General features: G+C 39.6%; 1 protein-coding gene across 1 annotated transcript in view; it reads right to left on the bottom strand.

Moving 5' to 3' along the window:
- Positions 1-1,957: 1,957 nt before the first annotated feature.
- Positions 1,958-20,232, bottom strand: part of BMX (BMX non-receptor tyrosine kinase) — a 28,090-nt gene continuing 9,815 nt past the window's right edge. Inside the window, exons 6-17 of the mRNA XM_075715433.1 lie at positions 16,896-17,074; positions 13,772-13,831; positions 12,949-13,003; positions 11,257-11,336; positions 10,502-10,629; positions 10,005-10,079; positions 9,097-9,268; positions 7,951-8,167; positions 6,211-6,275; positions 5,164-5,282; positions 3,054-3,211; positions 1,958-2,032 (exon numbers count right to left, since the gene is read on the bottom strand). Coding sequence (XP_075571548.1) covers positions 1,958-2,032; positions 3,054-3,211; positions 5,164-5,282; positions 6,211-6,275; positions 7,951-8,167; positions 9,097-9,268; positions 10,005-10,079; positions 10,502-10,629; positions 11,257-11,336; positions 12,949-13,003; positions 13,772-13,831; positions 16,896-17,074 — 1,383 coding nt within the window. The remainder of the gene's footprint in view (positions 2,033-3,053; positions 3,212-5,163; positions 5,283-6,210; positions 6,276-7,950; positions 8,168-9,096; positions 9,269-10,004; positions 10,080-10,501; positions 10,630-11,256; positions 11,337-12,948; positions 13,004-13,771; positions 13,832-16,895; positions 17,075-20,232) is intronic.

Here is a 20,232-nt window from a genome sequence, read left to right on the forward strand (position 1 = left end):
TAATATCCCCAGCCTTCGTACTTTAGCTGAACTTTTAAGATAAATAATTCAAGTGTATGTGGCCTTCCCACTTGCAGTGCAGTAACAGAAAAAGGGAATGGCAAAGCTGGAAACAATCAAATAATGTAATTAGTCATGCCAGCCATCTTCAGATCTGTTGTTAAGATTAACATTTCCATTAAGGCAAACCTTTCATTTCAAAGCAATTGATTTTAAAAGCTGTGCTATGAATCAAAAAAAACACCATTCAGAATTGTCAACACATAAAGCCACTAAAGAAATATAGCAGGATGTTGGAAGAACAGAAATAAAAAGACAACGTTTATATTAAAAAAACCAACTGCATGCATTAGCCCCAAGAATACCTCACACCCTCTGTGCTGGGGGGGGTCCCCTCCCCTCTCGTATTTTATCTGTGTCAGCACTCCTTCCTGACCCTTTCTCGGGGTCAGCACTCCTTGGCCCAGCTTGATGCACAGGCAATGTCCTACCATGCCCTACCTCTCCCTCTTATGCAGCCTCCCATGGCTCCCCAGGCCTGCGTAGATCCCCACAGTCATTTGCATGACCCCAGATGCTGCTTGTCCTCAAACACGTGTGCAGCTCCCCACGTAGCCAGGGATGTGCTCTGCTAGCCAGCTTCCAGTGCTGGGACCAGGCAATGCCAGCAAGCACAGGAGCCGGAGCCTCTGGCTGGCCAGAGACCTTAATTTCTTTCTCCCCTCTCCCCACAGGTCTGCACCCTGCATTTCTTACTCCTTAGGTTCAGGTGAGCTCAAACTGGAGCTGCAGAGGGGTCCCTGCTAGGGCTGGGCCAGCTCCACCATGGAAAGGGCAAGCAGACGTCACTTGGACTCTTGGAGGCATCACACGCTTGAACTAGCTCAAATATAAGGAGAGAGGTGAAGATTTTTTTCAGACCTTACTTTATTTTAAACCCCCTTTATTTCATACACATTAGATCAGCATTTTACAAAGGTCAGTGTCTAAGTTTAGATGCCTCTCATAGTTATGTAGCTTCAGATGCATTTAGTATCTCTAGACTTATTGAAGTTAGCACTAATTTGTGTAGTGCTATGCATATTTGAAAGTTGGGTGCTCTTATTTAAGTGTTAACATCAGGAGCCAAATTTCAGCTCCTCAGTAGTAAAATATTTGGCTCAGCAATTGTATTAATAGCATTTTCAGTTCTCTTCAAATTTTTGCTTTTCAGTTTTTCTAGAGATCAGCAAATTTACCATTTACTATTGCAAAGACTATGGAATTCTGCATAAAACTTTTTTTTCTCTATTTTTACCTGTAGCAGGAAGCAATAACACTCTAGTAAGCACCTCATATGTTGCTGAGTTGCAAATATCTTAGATATGTAGCTTCGAATAAATTCCAAATCAAATGTACACCCTGAGGCCCGAAACTAAAGTCAATAGTACTGGTAAGCAAACCAATATAATATTTTACCAATAGTAATTTCTAAGTAATTGAAAGCGAGACTATAACTATTTATGTTGCTGTCACTTGCAGCAGTTCTAAATTTGACTTCAGCCATCAGCCTCAAGTGATTACAAAGAAAAAACGTATTCAGATGAGTTATGATAATCAGAAAACCTAACAAGCATATATTTCCCAGTTTACATTTCCAGTTAAGGCCAAATAATGACAGCTTGGAAGCACTGCAGGAGTGTGCACAACTGGTATATATATATCAGTGTCTGAGAAGTCCTTTGAGACAATGCTAACAAAATTCTTCCACAGTATCCTTCCAAATTCTGTCACCTACAGAGTGTAACAAAAGCTTTCTCCATACACTTCTTGGTCAACTCCCTGATTAAATGAGAAGAACACTAATATACAGAATAACAGGGGTGACTAATGTCAGACAGATTTCAGATTTAGCTCTCGTACAGAAGACAGGTGATATGGAACCAGTATGCACAGTCATCTGTTTCTGAATCTTTTTTCAAGCTCTGTTGTCTTCTCTCAGTGCTTCAAAAAATGATAAGAGCTGATAAAAGGCAGGACGCTTTTCTGGTAGCTAAATGAAGCAAAGACAATGGGTATGGTTATTTAATTTTTAAATCATTCAGGAACTGTAATTTGCATTAGTCTTTCTTGATTTTAGCATGCAGAAATTTGTAGAGACAGTGATGATTATGAGGTAAAGAAAATTAAAGTTACTTTTTATGCCTATCTTATGTTGTGATAGTTTACTATTCTTTCTTTGAATTAGTATGTCCTCAAATATAAGTTATTTTTCTCATTTTTCTGACAATTATATTAAAAAAAAACCCCAAAATATCACTGTCATTTCATGGTATCACCAATAATGTGCCAAACAGTTCTTTGTTGCTGATGAGAAACAAGTCATGATCCACAGACAGCTGACTAAAATTTAGATTTTAGGAACAGTAGAAGAGGAACAATAAATCAGGATAATTCTTGGCACAGAAGACACAATCTCTCAAAATAAAATAAGCATGATCAGCATTCGACTTACAACTCCTCGAAGACTCACAGATGGGGTAACACATCCTTCTCATTCTATGGATGGGGTTATTTCACACAGCTTTAGCTATCTAAAAAGGTAGAGGTCTCATCTACCTTTGCTGTTTAAGACCTCTGTATAGGAAAGCAGATATCTTTTATTCTGTGGTGGCTAAGATAGAAAGGACAAATGACCATGGAGAGGTACCAGTAATGGTCCTGTAATCATGTAAGAAATTCAGACAATTAGCTTAGCTTAGCACCCAAATTTTAAACCATTAAAATTAGGTGAGAAGAATCTCATCCTGTATATTATGTTGATGTTGAAGGGTATTTTACTGTTATTTGCTTAAATACATGGTTCTGAAAAGAAGGGAGCTGATCTTCCTTTATGCCTTGTTTCCTATACTAACAACGTCCTGAACTAGACTGCTATATAGAATGCACTACATACAAGCAATGGCTTTTATAAGGGATATTTCCACTATGAACATTAGTTCAGCTATCAACAGGGACTCCTAGTGACTCCTATTATTTTGTTTTCTCCAGTTTGTATGTGCAGGTATACATACCTCATGCCAGCAGTTGTACATTATCTGGCAGATGATGTCTGAAACCAGCTGCGGTCTATAAAGTCTGTATCCTTGAGAAACTTTCTCAATCACCTGCATGTTATCATAATGCTCATAGGGCTGCTTTCCCAAAGTGAACACCTCCCACATTAAGATACCTGCAAAAATATTCACGGCAATGGAAAACAAGAAATGAAAGTTGACGTGCAAGATAACCCCTTTTTCCCAGAACAAGACACACATGCAACACATAACCGATCAGACTCTACAGAGAATATTGTCCAAAGAAAAGTATGGAGATGACTGACAAGTGGGATCCTGTACCTAAATGTAAACCACCTTCTACTGCAGAAGAAGGTAAAATTAGATGACAAAGTTAGTTATAAAATATATTTAATGTGGACAATGATGGAGAAAACCCAAGACATAGCTATCCATGGCCTAAATTTTTTACAAAATACACACAAACATCCCCTTATATATGTATGTGTATGTAGACAGAGACGGAAGGAAAAACAGAATGACAGCTATAGGTATCTATGTTTTTATAGAATAATAAGAAAATTTTTACTGATTTCTTTAAGTGAGTGGGACATATACTCCTTTGGTGTCAGAAAGATTTCTGAATACTTTATTGTGTCAGCTACACATACCTATAAAAACTGGATTATACTGGAAGCAATAGAAACACTGGATAATATCATAATCATTAATTCCTAATGATAGCTTTGCAAGAAACAATTTTTGTTGTAACTGAACATATGTGATAATCATGCCAACCATAAAGTAAAAAAAATTTTGTGAACTATTTATTTCACAATGATATATAATACTGGCAGTAATGATTTTTTTTAAAAAAAGAAATTTATTGGATCTTTGACTTCCCTCCAGCTTGAAGACCGGAGCATTGTACTGTCACAGTGGGATCAGAATAAAATGGTACCCGAATCCCAGCTTTGCCTGATAGGAACATTAAAAAAACAAGATTATTTGTTCTCTGACATCTGCTTTTGGGATATGAATACATCAGTTCAGTTCTTTAGCCCTTTACAGAATCATTAGTTAAAACCAACCAAACAAGAACTGACGGATCCCGCTCTCCCCTTGCTTCCACTGCATCAATGGATAGTGTCAAAATGAGAAAAGACCTTCTAAGGAAAAATGTTTCTCATTGAAGTTAATGCCAATATTGAAGTTAATGACAATAAAGCCTGGAGCCAGGATTTCATCGATAAGAGCAAAAAGAAAACATATCACCAGAAAATCTAACTTCTGATTTAATCGTATATATTATAAACAACTTACAAAGGGCCTGAACGAGCTGTTTCTCTGCCAGAGTCATTAATATTGGGCAACTAGCTGAAGTTAAAGATAAGAAGCAGCCCAGCATTTGGAAACACTTTCATCTGCTTTGTTCGCCATTGTTCAATGTCAAGAACAGTGGGTTGCCAATCTTTCGTCAACTTGACAGCTGCCAAAATTTTCCTACTGGAGGAGCAAACCCATGTAAGTGGAATTTAAGCCTGTTCACAAAAGGCTCCCTTTCTTTTGACACCTTTTGCAGACTTTTAGAAACACTGAACAGACTCCAGGGATTTGTAAATCATAGCTTGAAAACCACCGAAGTGGAAGTTCAAGTGTTTGAAATTCCTGGGTAGAAAGTGATCTGCAAATGCATCTTATTTTTTCTGATATACAGAGTCCCAGCTCACACAGACTCTCTTCCACAGCTGGCTTATGCACAGAGTCCACTCTGACCTCTGTGACTAACAAAAAGCTCTTTTGACTTGGGCAGCACTGATTTATGGTCTAGATACACCAAAGATACTGTTTGATCCCCACTGCCAATGGTTTACCATATTAAACACATATATAGCAAATGGGGAGTGGGCGGAGTTTCTATGTGCCTGAAAGAAAAAACAATAGGGCTAAAAAAATCCAAAGAGGCTAGGACTTGGATGAATAAAAATATTAAACAAAAACATAAGCTGTAACTACTTTTACATTCCTTCCGTGTGTAAATGTCTAGCATTTCTGCTTAGTAAGCTGAGGAAATCCAAACATAATGGCATATATGCATACATATTTATATGTCGAATTCCATACATACCAAAGGCCCATACATCTGACTTGCTGCTAAATTTGGTGTAAGTAAAAACTTCTGGTGCTGACCACTTCACTGGAAACTTGGTTCCTAGTGAACTTACATACAGGTCATCCAGAACATACCTACAAGGCAAGAACCAAACTTGGTTGTGACTGAGTTATAGTGAAATACTATTTACTGCTTCTTCCTTGTACATCACAAGGTTCCTAAGAAGAGCCTAGGCAGAATCCCAAATTTCCAAAGTATACCTTGTAGAGGCATTAGCTGTAATCTATAGAACAGATCATTGCTGCCAATTTAGAGAAATAATGCAGAATCATAGAAATGCTTGTTGTAAGGCCTCCTAGCCCAGTCTCCTGCTCAAATAGGATTACTCCCAACATCAGATCAGGTCAGCCATGGCTCTGGTAGCCAAGTCTTAAAAGCCTTCAGAGATTACAATCTCGTAGTCTCCCTGACTGGCACGGTTCACTGTTCCACCACCCTCCTGGAGAAATAACTTCTCTTACTGTCCAGCTTGAACCTCCTGAGCCACAGTATGTGGCCAGTGTCCACTGTTGTATCACCTTGCACTGGTAAGACTTATTTGGCTCCATCAGCTTTGTAACTAAGTAGCTATAGGCAGCTTTTAGATCCCCTCTCACCTTCCTCTTCATCAGACTAAGCAGCCCGCTCCCTCAGCCTCTTCTCAGAGGACATGTTCTCTAGGCTGCTCATCCTCTCCAGCTTCTCTCCATTGAGGCTGCTGATTAAGATGTTTGTCCCCCAAATTAGGTGACAATCTTGTAACCAAAGCAAACTCTGAGATTTCTTTAACAAACATGACGAGGGAAATCTCTCAGCTGTGATTGGCCTTTAAGGCTTAACTTTTTGAGACAGCAGAATGACTTTATTCTAATCTAATGGTCATTAATGGAAAGGAGACACAAAGAACTGTATCACACCCTGTGGCTTAAGTTTCCTAACGGCCAGTTGCTAGCTGATCAATGCCAGTAAACTACATATACACTAATATCATAGCTTCACAAGGGTCCCTATTCTTTTACTTACCTAGTCATCCCAAAGTCAGATACTTTCACAGTAAGGTTGCTGTCAACCAAACAGTTCCTAGCAGCCTATAGTAGAGAAATGAGAAAAGAGATGAGTGGAAAAAATACAAAGTGGAGTAAATAATGTCATGTCTTGGTAACTTGCTAATAATAATTTCTGTCCTCTACCATTTCAATGAGTAATGACATTCTTTGATTGAAACCATTAAGTTTGGAACTGCAAGGGAACAGTAAGTAGCTCTCTTATTTCACTTTTTGACTCTTGATTGAAAAACATTCTTTACCATTACCCCAGCTTTACAAATAAGGACATTGAGGGATAAGGAAAAATTCACCTAGAAAAACAGCAACAGAGCCAGAAACTAAACCCTCTTTTTCAAATGGCATCTTACTCCAGGGTCCTTTTTGGTAGTCTCAGAATTTACCAAGGCGTGAAAAACATTGACTGGATTATTCACAATGCACTATAAACAGAGTGGAGCAATGAAAGGTGATTTAAACAGTTTGATTTATGAAAAGTTCAATATAAGCCTAGTTCTGCAGATGATCACTTGAGAACATTTATCTAAGGCTGTGTTCTTTGCCTGCATGCTTATTAATTTCTGTGATACAGTTTGCATCTACAGTTTTCAACCTGAAATCAAGCTCATGTTTTATTTCTGTTTTCCCATGGTGCACAGCCAGTTTTGGGGAAACTGACTTTATATTTACAACTTGAATTCTGCTACTTAAGTTGTCTGATATTCCTGATTTCTGAATTGGGTGTGAAAATTGGTGAGGTATGGATTTAACAACTTTGTTTACACGTAAAGACAATTCTTTGAAAGCACCAACAAGACATTTAAAATGCTACCTGAGGAGACTGCACCCCTACTGGAAAATTAAGCAACTCTGTAACCTAAATTGTCACAAATAATCCAACATATTTTTCTAGAGTTAGAAGGCAAAATAATGCCACTGACTCTGAAGCACAATGCACCAGAAATTTGGCTAGGTTCACTTTTAATAGGCCAGTAAAATAACAGCTTATTTCCCCAAAGCCAGCATTCCTGAAAGCTAAGTTTTGCACAAACTTTTGGTCCAAGTCCTTGGAAGCCCTGATCCCTTCATTGAAAGCAACTTGAAATACTTGCTTGAAAACTGGCAGATAAATGTATTTAAAAGAGCTAGGTAGCTGCAGACTTTCAAGTTCTGCTCTGCTTGCAATGCGCCAGAGGAAATTCCAGCTTGCCCTAGTAATGTTCACAGTTGTTTTATACGGGAAATAGTTCCCAATTACATAAATCCCTAACACATCAGAAAACAATCTAAGTGACCCAGATCTTTAATGTTGCACCGCTTTCTCCTGGAGGACTACAGCATCATTGGACAGAACCCTTTATTTCAGTGGACTAATTTTACAATTGGATGTCTGTGCTGCCAAGTGGGGCATAAATCCTTGAGGCTAGAGCCCATAAATGCAGGCAGCACAGTATACAGTGTTGTAGACCTGTCAGCTCAGCTCTGAAGCAGAGCATATTAGCTTGTGGGCAGTGCTGTTTACATGCGGCCTTAGTGCTGCTCATGCAGAGCTGCCCTGTAATGAGCCAGCTGGGCGTCTGTGTTCAGCGGACCGCAATGCTTTCTGGGGTGAGTGCCAACAGAGCCAGTGCAGCTGCGGGTAATCCTGAGGGGAAGGATTGCCTAGTGTTAGGTCATCCCCCTACCTTCCCCGTTCTACTTCTCCCGTGGGATAACTTACCAAATCTCTATGTATGAACTGACAGCTCTCCAGAAATGCCATAGCATCACAAACATCATAACATATTTCCAGAAGCTGAAGGGGTTGTAGTTCCTTCCCGTGACTCCTTAAGTAGCTAAGCAAACAGCCATTAGGCATGTATTCTGTCACTAGGTAGATGGGATATGATTTTGAGCATACACCGTACAGTCTAACAAGTTTGGGGTGATTAAGTTTCCTGAAATAAATAAAAATAAAATAATCAAATAATGGAGATTCTTGTGCATTTCTGTCAGTTTTGTTCTTCAAATATTAATACAACATACTGAAAGAAATTATTGAGACTGGATACAGTCCCATCTCAGACTTCAAATATTCCTTTTCAGGAAGAACTGAGTGCCCTTCTGCTGGTTACTTTGAAACTCAGTATTGACGACAATCAAAAGAAAGACTCAGTATTGATGAAATGATAACTTTATAGTCAAAAACCTGAAATAGGATTTAGCAGCACAAAAGTGCAACCTTATTGGTGGGAGAAAATAGATCTGAGTTGGGGGTGTGGACCTTAGACCTTAAGGTTTTCTGCTAAAACCATGTTGCAAAATGTTCACATTGAGAATCCTGATCATATCAGATAGTTAACTGACAGGAGTGTAGTGCATTCCTTCAGGATACAAGATATACGAAATATTCTTGAATTCATATGCTTCAATCATCATCTCATGGAATTTTACTGGAAATTCTAACATCGTTACCTCTTTGGAGTCAGAGACTAAAAGTTCAAGTCTCATGTCCGTATTTCTGGCATTTCTCAGTTATTGATCTGTCTCTCATTCCTACCTGCAGGGTGGCAGGAACAGCTTTCTAACCATTTCTGTATAAATGTTAATGAAGCAGAGTTTTTAGTGACATATGTGGAACCTCTGAAGTTGTGGAAGAGATGTTATTTGAAAACTTTGTAGATGTCTGTATCAATCTTTCAGCAGTTCTTTTGGTAATACTTCAAATATCCTATATGGCTACCTATTTAGCTTGTGCCTAATGTACTCAACGCTACTTTAATGCTATTTTAAAGAGGAAATTATCTTTCCCGTGTGTGCTGTATATTACTGATTAATGTTTGGAAAGATCATTATTTCCAAATAATTAAGCAATGCCATAGCTTACATCATGGTCTGAGCTTCTTCTATGAATTCATCTTCTGACATTGCTCCCTCTTTAATCATCTTTATGGCCACATCATATTGCCCCTTCCACTTTCCCAGATGCACCACTCCAAACTGACCATGCCCTAGCTCTCTCAACAGGACAATTTCTTCTCGTTTCAGCTCCCAAATTCCTAGTAGGACAAAAGAAATTCCTTTAGCAAATAAAATGGACAAATGCAAGCATGGTATCCCCCACATGCAATCCTGTTGTTTTCTCCGGAGGGCTGCAGAACCGTGCAGCACCGAAGCAACATACCTGTCTCTCAGCTCTGTGTTTGAGCTATGGAAGGAGACTACACTTCCTACAAGTGTCGTTTGCTACTGCTTAGGTTTAAGCCTTATAAATAGATTTGAGAAAGATTTATTCATCAAATGATGATAAGTTTTCATGTAGAAGATTGGAGAACAAGTATACTGTGCCAGGTAATGTGGCAAAGGGAAAGAATGGCCATGACTCAGATGTGCTGGGGAGGGAAGCATGCAAGATCTTACACAGTTGATGTAAGACCTGACATAAAATGCCTTAAAAAGAGCACAACATAGAAGTTGATATAAAATGCCTTTGCATTCATGTTGCCCTGGATGTAGACTAGATGCACTTGTAGGAAGGGATACCCTATTTCATAGGACGATAAAATCTCAATGTTACACTGGACAAGAGGAAACTACAGAAGGAGCTATTCACTGAAAGAGCATCCTTCCCAAATTCTCACATTGCCTCCTGCATGGACAGGTGGAAATGGCACCAAACAAAGATTCTGTAACCTCCCGCAAGCCTGAAAGCAGTAAGAATCATGATTTTCTGGGTATTATTTCCTTGGTGGCCAAAACTGACACCAGCTTCAAAAAGGAAAGTTGTCTTCATACCATTTCCTAATGAAGCTGTGGATGGGACTTTATTTATTTGCGTAGACACCGCATGCCGGAGCCTTGTCACCATACCTAAAAAGAAAACCTCTTAAAGGTCACAATATATACATGAGTCTTCTGAAATCAAAGAAAACACAGGGAAACAAATACATCCCTCTCCCTGCCATATTACAACCATCCAGGTAATGACAGATATTCAATATTCAATATTCAGCAGCTGCTGCATCACTTCACAAGACTGAAAATGTTCTGTGCTTAAGGGCTAGTCCAGCAGAGGTATTGCAAGAAGAGGTAGTACAATACCAAAAAGCACTGTACAGCAAAGGAAAGCAACTGTATTGATTGTGAATATATTAGATCAAGTTCCATCCGAACTCTCCCAGAAGGTGTTTCAATATTTAGGGTATTCAGTATTGGAAGAGATTCACCATAATGCTGAGAAGTCCATAAACCTAAGCCAAAGCAAATCAAGTAGAAAGAGCATATAGGATTACCGGCTGAGTTGTGCTGATGGTAGTGTATAAGCTTGGGAATTGATTCAAACCAGCAATTTTCAGCAAGGTAATACTTGTTCTCAGGGGTTTTGTGCACATGGTAATGTTTGATTGTTCCTTTTTTACTTCTGAAAAACATCACAAAGTGCAGTATGTGTCAAAGCCTTGCAAAGTGCCTTCCAGCCCACTGCAACACTCCAGCTGGCCAATAACGAAACATGCAGTAGATGTCTGTCACCAGGAAGACTGTTAAATTTGCTTCAGTCTGCTTCTTCCTCCTTAACACCTGCTGGCTATGTAGTACAGGCTCCTAGCACATTGGAGACTTCTGCTGCATACTCTAATGCAGTCTGATGGTTAGTACTTGTCTCCCAACAGTTACATCAAGAGCAAAAGACTTTCATATACTGCCTTTGCAATGGTTCTACATCTAATTTTGAACACCTTCCCTTCTCCTTCCCCTCCCCCTTCCCATTCCCATTCCTCTTCTCTTCCTTCTTTCTCACTCTTGAGACCCAGCTGTTCCCCTAGATTATGTTCCTGTTACATGCCTATGTTTAGATGAGACAATTCTGGACCTCTGTTCCCCCATTCAGGGAGCCACTGTCATATATGAATTCAAATAACTCATATGACCTGAATGTGCCCGACGTTCACATTTAACAGAATGTAGAGATTTTGTTGTTGACCAGTCACACCAAGCAGCATGCCCATAGCACGCTTATAGAAATGGTACACATTCTTTGGATACTCACTCAGAAACCTTGCTGAACACAGACACAGTATACATTCCTGCTTGGCTAGATTTCCGAACCATAAAGGCACCTTCTTTCCCCTAATTTAAAAAAAAAAAAAAAAAAAAAAGTTACAAGGAACAATGAGGTTGCGATTCATTTTGGTGAACTTTAGGCTTTTACACTGTAATGTCCACAAAGGAGAGAAGGAGACGTGACTCATCTGACCTCCTTTAAGGACTACATTAGGACAAGATGCATTATGCCTTAGAAATATTTATTTCTCTGCACTAAAAAGAGAGTCTAGGTAATCCCACTGTAAATGTTTAAAATTAGGTGAGTTGTACCCCAGCCCAGACATGAAGCAAGTAGTCTGCAATTTTGTTTTGGTGTGCAGATACAGATTTATAACTGGGGAGATGGAGAGCTGTTAACCCCATCTCCTTCCTCATGTCCCCTCCAGAGGTGGTACATGTTATAAGACCCAAACACTGCCACATACATCCCATCTGAATAAGAGCTCTATCCACCACACTCAGTCCCTTTACATAATGCATGAGACTGATGTATTTTCTATTTCCAAACTATTTCTGAGTTACTGAATAAGTAGAAAGATTTTCACTGCACTCTATTATATTTGGACTATTTTTAGTCTTTATGTGGTACTCCAGTCCTAACTTTCACTATCCACTTTTACTTCTGTTAATGGTTTACCATACCGGGCTGGACATTCTGGTTTTCAGAGTTCATTTAACAACTACACCTCTAATGCTAGGAATGGCTATTGCAGGGAGGAAAGAAGATATCTAGAACCTCACATAGAGGCCAAGGTTCATTGCTGTGAAGTTCAAATGAAAATTCATGTCCCCTTAAAGTTAACTGGAGTCAGGAGTATCCAGCACCTTTTGGGACTGGGACATAACTGCCTTTCTCCAGTGATTTGCCACACTTGAATTTCGTTCCCAAACCTATGGTGCAGGTCTGAGGGAAAGAACACTGAGCCAAGACTCCCAAAGGGTCGGGTTTTATCAAAGTTGTTAGTGGCTGAGTACCAGTGAGACTGGCTGTGAGAAAGCAGCAAGCCACAAGAAGAAAACTTGTTTACACAGCACACGCAAGCGCAAAGCATGGCTGAAGCTGGGTCTCCTCTGGGAAGGTACATGGACAAATCCTTCTGCAGTTGTCTGCTGTAAAGACTTGTACACCTGACTAGTCCTATGGTGCTGTCCGTCCTTGTTCCTAGTCAGCTGCATCCAGCCAGTGCTCAGTGGGCATAGCACTGAGTTTGCTCAGGGTTGTCTGCTCGTCTGGGTGAACTTCTTTTACTCCACATTTGTATATCATAAAACCATCACAGAGGATTCCTCTAGACTGACATGCAGAAAGAGCCACACTGGAGAAAAAAACACAGGCCTAGAAGCAAAACCAAAAAGCAGAGCTTTGAGGGGAAATGCACTCAGTGTGGCTTTGTTCCAAGCATATTTTAGAGGTGCATCATTTGTTCATTTATGTAGAAGAGCCATTAATGCATCCAGGCATTTTTTTGAGATCTGTTTATCGATACCAAGTTAGCACAAGAGTTTCTAGAACTCTGTAATACTACAGATATTTGAAGAGCATCAGCATCCTCTAGCTACACAGTATAGCAAAGACAACAGACACAGAAACACTTCCATGGTTGTTCATATACAAGCAATAAAGGATATGTAGGACCTTCTGACGGAGCAGCTGCTCAGACTGGGCACGGGAGATATTACCAGCATACCAACTGCAAAGAGGAATATTGGGCCTATTATTCACAGGCTGATTTCTGAATAAGGCACAACAGACACATGAAAAATGCCAGACATTGTAATTATTTTCAAAATTGCTTTTAAAAGCCAGAGAATAGACTTGGGACTTGTCCTGCATGTGTGTTTTTAGGCTATGAGATAAAAGGGAAACCACTAGTTCCCATGTGCTTCCTCTCATCCATCCAGTGGGTCTCCTCCTGAAATATCTGGGCTCACTCTGTGACTCTGACTTTTTACAATAAATTCTTAGAGGAGGATCCTGCTGCTCTAATGCTCTGCCAGGAGCTCTAGCAGAAGTAGTTTGCTCTGTCTCCTGCAGACCATGACACAGCTGTCTCCCTAAAAGCTGGGAGTTGTATAATTCTCCTCTAACCTTGAACCTTCTGGTTGTCATAATAGTAAGTGAACTGAGAGACCCCAAATGGAGGAAACAAGCCAAACATGCTATGTCAGATCAGTTCAGGGAGCTCCAATGAAGCCTTTTTAATAGCAGTTCACTTTTATGAAGCATCCTTTTATTAGCATACTAGATTGATTTGTCTAAATGCCTTTTTTGCCTGAAAACAAATAAATTCATGACTTTGGAAGTCAGTGGGCAGTGATGTTGCTAATGACAATATCTGTAATTATTATCATTATTATGACTAGCCATTGCTCTAGGTGTAGTGGACATGTAAAGTGGAAAGACAATCTCTGCCCAAAGAATCTCTTGGTTCTCATAAAGACATGTTCTATATACTTACTCATGCTTAGCAATATTCTGCTCTTCTGCCAACGTCTGTTCATTGACACTGGAGTTTTCCCTACAAAGACAAAACAATGTGCTGAAATTGTGAAAAAGTAGTTATGAAAAATACCTTCCTTGGGTTAAAAGTCATACTACATAATTTTTTTGAGTAGATATGCCATAGTCTAAGGTGAATATTTCAAAAAGTTGAGACTTATTTAATTGTCTGGATTTTTTAATGACTTGGTAAACACATATACAGCCTTTCCTCTCCACTGTGCAATGTGTTGGCAAGCCAAATATTCGGTGTGCCTGCTGTAAGAGGTAATGAAACTACATATCCCTTTAGTGACCTTATGAAGTGATTGCATCTGCTTTTTCAAAATTTACATGGAAGACTTCCAAAACCGCACAACCCTAGACTTCCCAAATAAATGTACTTAGCATAACAGACAACAGGAGGAGTTCGTGTGGCAAAAAAAGGGGCCTCTAAAATAACCTCTTGTGCAGAAATAATAATTATTCTTATTTATGCTGCCTTTTACAGGATACTGTAAGAGTAGGGTTTTTTTGAAAGGAAACCTCTTGTCCAGTATGGCTTACTGTGAAACTTTCTGCTATGTTTCTGTCAGATTTTCATTCAAATACTTAGGCATACATTTAATGCTTACAAAGTCGTGTCATCTTACTAAAAAGGAAAAGACGGGTCTGATGCATCACTTTGACAGACCTGGATTCCCTTTACACTGTACAGGACTACTCATACATACAAAGGCACAAGAGTACTAGCAAGGCTGATTTAATGCTGAAATAAGAGCACAAAGATTGAAATCCCAGTGTCACTGAAGTCAGTAGCAAAAACCTATCGATTTAAATGAAACCAGGATTTTCAACTGTTGTTTTTTGAATTAATGTATGAGTCAAGAAGAAAAATTGTATGTGATTCTGTACCTTTCAGGAAACTTTATGCTTAGTACTCAGAGAATCATTTAAAAAGAAAAATATTCCAGAAATATTGCCTAATCTTTACTAGAGTGGTGAGGAAAACATTGATTCACCTTGGCTCATCATCATTCAGAGATAACTTCCTCAAGTAAGTGCTTGGTACGAAACCTTCATTCCTGCAAAATAAACAGTTGATAGTTAAGCTACCATACATGACTGCATCTTAAATTTGGTCACTTAAAATAGGAAAAGGGATTAATCAGAGAGTCACTTTTTAGAATGCCACTAACAGAAATTCTCATGGTTAAAACATTTCTGCTTTTACTTACCATGTAGAAAAATACACAAGTACATTGTTTTAGAAAATTACATTTCAATGAAGTATTCTTTTTGCTAGTCATTGAAATGGCTTCTTCCTCAGTGATTGGCTTCATCATATAGAATACTGGAGCAGCTGTTCAACAATTTCATTACATGCCATCTCAGTTTCTGTGATGAATGACGCCAGCGACTAATGGGTGCCAGCAGAGTATCCAAGGTCGAACGCGGAAAGTCAATAGGTAGGCTCAGCACTCTTCCCGACACAATGACAGATGCAATTGAGAAACTAAGCTAAGTGAATATGGACAGCTGAGCTACCGCTTAAAGCAGCTGGCAGCATGGCATGTTGGACCTAAGTTATGGGGTCCAACAGGCATTTTTGGTTGTAAGGGTGTGGGCTGTATGCTGTGCCCATCAGAAAAATAAATAGGGGGAATAAATCGTATATTTCAATATGGATGGACACACAAAGGAAGGATTTCTTCAACACTAATGTCAGTAGAGCGAGAAGAAAACTGGGGGTACATGAAAACAGGTGAAACAGTTAACTCCTGATGTTTGTTCCTACTACACTCAAGAAAACAAGATCTCCAATTTTTTTCAAGGAGAATTTAAAGGTTTTGTGATGATGTACATGTGACTTGTCCTTACAGAATCAATACTGCAAAAGTGTCAGTTTCTCAACCCAAAGACAAAACTGTAAATGTCCCCCTTTCTCTTGATCTCTCTCTTCTCCTTCATTCATCTCAGAGCCCTCTTCTCAGGCTCTATAAGCAGAGCTGCCTGTATCATATGCTTTTACATAGCCATAAACAGTCCAGTGAGGGCATTTAGAAGCATATCTCAGCTTACTAATTTATGATTTTCTTTGAGTTGCTGGGGTTGTGTGCTGCTGTCTTCATTCAGAACAGTATGCCAATCCTGCAAGTTATAAAGTGCAGACTCTTTATCTTAAGTTTGCTTTCTTCATTGGTTTCCTTGCAGTTGTAAACTTAATCAGTGAATTATGAGTGGATCAAGTAATTTCATTGTGTTCCAAACCAGTTTGGGCATCCTCTTACTCAGAAATTCTTCCCTTCCACATTTATATCAAGTACATAAAATCAAACTAAACTAGTATCTATCATGAGACAGACAAGGAATCTTATCTCTTCCTGGCAGCTCCTGTTTGTTGCACTGCCTTTGTCTCCAGCGTACTCCTAAAGCTGGTTCTCATTTAATAACTTGGGAAGAGACACTCTTTTCTGCCCCAGCTAGATATTAATGAAAAATATTTTAAGTTGCTGAAGGGGATTCTTCTACTTGTAAACCTCAAAGAGAACAATTAAACTCTTCTGTCCTGTGCAGGTTGAGGTGCCCTGTCTCTGTAGAAAAGTGTTGCTAAAGCTGGGGAGAGACTGAAGTAAGAAGTGATTCGTGCTTCAGCAGTTCTCACTAGTCTCCCTGCTGCCATTGCTATTGCAGTAGTAAAGGTGATTGTCTACAAGTGGTTTAGTGCAAACAAGAGTGGAAACATTTGTGAGGAGAGATTTTATCTTTTTATTCACTTAAACTAAATAGTTGGAAAAAATGGACAGCTTCTGTATACATAAGCCCTTCTTCAGGCACATATCAAAATTAAGGCCACTGGTGAACTATCTTAGTATACTAGGCAGTGACTGTTGTAAATCTTACCCAACCTGGCAGCCAAGGATGGTAATGAAAATGGAATGTACAGAAGACAATGAGGCTTCTAGAGCAAGGTTTAAAAGCTACTAAGGTAATCCTAACATAGATCCTGAAAAGTACCAGGACTGCCTGCAGTGTTGTCTATAAAGATGAGATATGTGGAAGACCGTGGTCATGAACAAAAGTATTCTGCAGCGCATACTTACCCTTCCAAATCCCTTACTTTCCACCAGTCAGAATCTTCCTCTTGCAACACATAGTATTTATTGCTTCTGACAAGCTGGATAGCTGAATCTCCTTTGGGTTCATAGTCGCACTGGGCCACAGCCATTTTCATGACTGACTTGTCTGGGGATAGCACCTGAGCTGGGCTTCTACGTTTCCACTTTTGAAGACAGAGGAAATAAAATGATAAGGAGATGCAGCACAGGGTACAGTAAGAAATAACGTGACGAGTAAATGATCACTTATATCTTCAACATGTATAATGGTATTAGGCAAATCAATCAAAACTAAGAAGTTGGGCACAGGCAAGCAGCTTTTTCCACATCCATTTAGAAGCACAGCCCAGAAACTGTTGTCCACATTTCTGAGACGGGTGAGAACAGAACCAAGTTCCATGATAATGAAGCCAGAAGCAATTAACTCTCAATGGAGGCTGACACTGCCGTAATAGGAAGCTCTCATTACTAGGATTACATGATAGACTTGGCTCCTATGAAAAGCCTGCCACCTATCTGAAGCTGATACTACTTAATGAACAGTTGCAATCCATATGCTTTGGACACCACATGATCAAATTGTGCTTCACTATAACTAAGTGCAATGATGTCCTGTTGTATCACAAGACCCTATCACAGTATTATAAAATAACTTTGTTTTTTTGAATGGCTGTTGATCAACAGGTAACATTACTTACCATGAAGCACAATAAGCATTAGTCAATTGTTACTACTAATCACTGAAAGAAAAAAGCTACATTCATTCTAAATCATCCCCTTTCCTTACCATGTTTTATTGATGTTTCTCTGCTAATCATGTTGGATATAAGGAATCCCACTCCCTGGTGCCTAACTTGCCCTATGCAGGGTTAAACAAGCATAGGTATGTAACTATGGGATTCATCTTACCTAGCTTTGACCTGTGTCTTCATGTGAAATATGTCATCCTACAGAAGTGTCTGTCTATCATCACTGATTGTTGAGGAGGTCTATGCAAATGGCTTGGATGAGAAGCCTGGCATTAAAGTTAGGTGACATCAATCTAACCATAGGCAAAAGGGCATCTAAAATTAAGGCACTGAAATTCATTTAGAAATCAGGGAAACATCATAACTGACAAAATCCAGACATCACAATTCTTTAAAAGCAGAGAAAACTACACATGAAACACTGACAGCAAAGGATGAGGGAAAATGGGAGAAGAGGCTCCAAATGCCAGTTATTTATAATTGAAAACCACTGTAATGCAATGCCAGGGAAAAATGCCAAGTGTCCTGAAGCAGGCTGTGATTCCTTTAAGTCAACTCCAAGTGACCATGGCATTGTATGTTTGCTTGTTTCCTGTTTATTGACTTTTTAAAAATTAATTTAAACAAGGAGAAACCAAAGAGCCAAGTGAATGCCTGATTGAATCCACTGAGCCAGAAGACAAACATGATCTCTTCCTGAAAACACATGAAGTCTCAGTCTGATGTCACTAAGCTCAAGCAGAAATACTCATTCTTTAAAGAGGTATCATTCACAGCAGAATCCTCTTAATTTGCCTAGAAGTAGGTCTGTTACTGATGAAGTACAACTACTGGAACCCAATAAGGGTGGTTCCTCTTGGTCATATCTGATTTAAATGGAAACGAGCTTATAGCTTGAGGGCCTATGTTAGGCAGGATTTGAGTCTTAGACTGCCCGTTTGCTTTGTGGCATAATGACAGAACTAGAGTTGCCTGCAGTTGTCAGGAAGATGGAGAAAATTATAATACAGAGATTAAACTGTTTTCTTTTTAAAGCATCTAGTGGTGTTAGAGCAAGCTGATATTCAGTAAACATGTTTATGAGCTGATGTGCACCTGTCCTGGTTTTGGCTGGGATAGAGTTAATTTTCTTCCTAGTAGTAGGCATAGTGCTGTGGTTTGGATTTAGGATGAGAATAATGCTGATAACACACTCATGTTTTAGTTGTTGCTAAGTACTGCTTATGCTAGTCAAGGACTTTTCAGCTTCCCATGCTCTGCCAGGTGCACAAGGAAACTGGGAGGGGGCACAGCCAGAATAGTTGATCCAAACTGGCCAAAGGGCTATTCCATACCATATGACGTCATGCTCAGTATAGAAACTGGGGGGGGTTGGCTGGGGAGCAGCGATTGCTGCTCGGGAACTGGCTGGGCATAGGTGGCAGGTGGTGAGCAATTGCATTGTGCATCACTTGCTTTGTATATTATTATTATTATTATTATTATTACAACATTGTTATTATTATCATTACTGTTTTACTCTATTTTAATTATTAAATTGTTCTTATGTCATCCCAGGAGTTTTCTTACTCTTACTCCTCCGATTCTCTCCCCCATCCCACCGGGGCAGGGGGAGTGAGCGAGCAGCTGTGTGGTGCTTAGTTGCTGGCTGGGGCTAAACCACAACGGCACCTCTGACATTTGGCCGTGGTAGTTTTTGGAGATTAAATTGTTCTTTCTTAATTTCCTGTGTTTTGCTTGTGAAATGATCAGTGTCACCCCTTGATGCAGCTTTCATCTTTTTGTGTGAACAGAAGAAATTGCAAAGCATTGACCAAAATAAATGGTATAAAGAATTATTTTCACAGAAATGAGTTTTGCTTTGTCCAACCTGCCAGGGAAAAGAACCAGCCAAAGATGAGCACATCAGATTTGTATCCCTTTTGCTTTCACTGCTGGATGTGTATTTGTCTGTTGCAATATTCTGGATAGACTTAATCTGTAACCTAGTACAGATTAATGTCCTGATTTGTGTCCACTTCCAGCACTGCCTGAAAGCCCCAGAGCATTTTCTAATAGTAACTGAGTGGATCTTGGTATTTCCTTTATGCTGGCAGTGATATTATTGTGGTTTTCATATTGATGACTGTGCCACTGTCATCTAGAGAGATGACAGTCTGAGATTCAGTTGTGATGTGCATACAGGGAACGGTTGCTATCTGCAGAACTGCACCCTTACCGTACAGCTGGAAGCATGTGCTTGCTGGATCACTTCAGCTTCTGTAAAACTTGTCCAATACATGAGCATAAGAAGATATGTGTGTACTCTCAGTGGACTTCTATCTGATATACTGCACTATTGGTCTGACCTACATGAACCATTTGCCATTGCAAAGACAGTGGATGCCAGGCACCAGTAGCAGTGAAAGTGTTTCTCAGGCAGGAAGCTCCTGCTTCCTGCTGTTATCAAAGCACAGGGGAAGTGCCCACCGGTTCCCATGAAGGGACCTTTGTGCCCTTTGTGCCCAAGATTCTTTGTAACGGCATCACTCTTTAGGAATCAGCTCTTCTGTGAGAGACTAGGCATATAATGT

Source organism: Pelecanus crispus, chromosome 1 (genome assembly GCF_030463565.1).
Source record: "Pelecanus crispus isolate bPelCri1 chromosome 1, bPelCri1.pri, whole genome shotgun sequence".
Classification (NCBI taxonomy): Eukaryota; Metazoa; Chordata; class Aves; order Pelecaniformes; family Pelecanidae; genus Pelecanus; species Pelecanus crispus.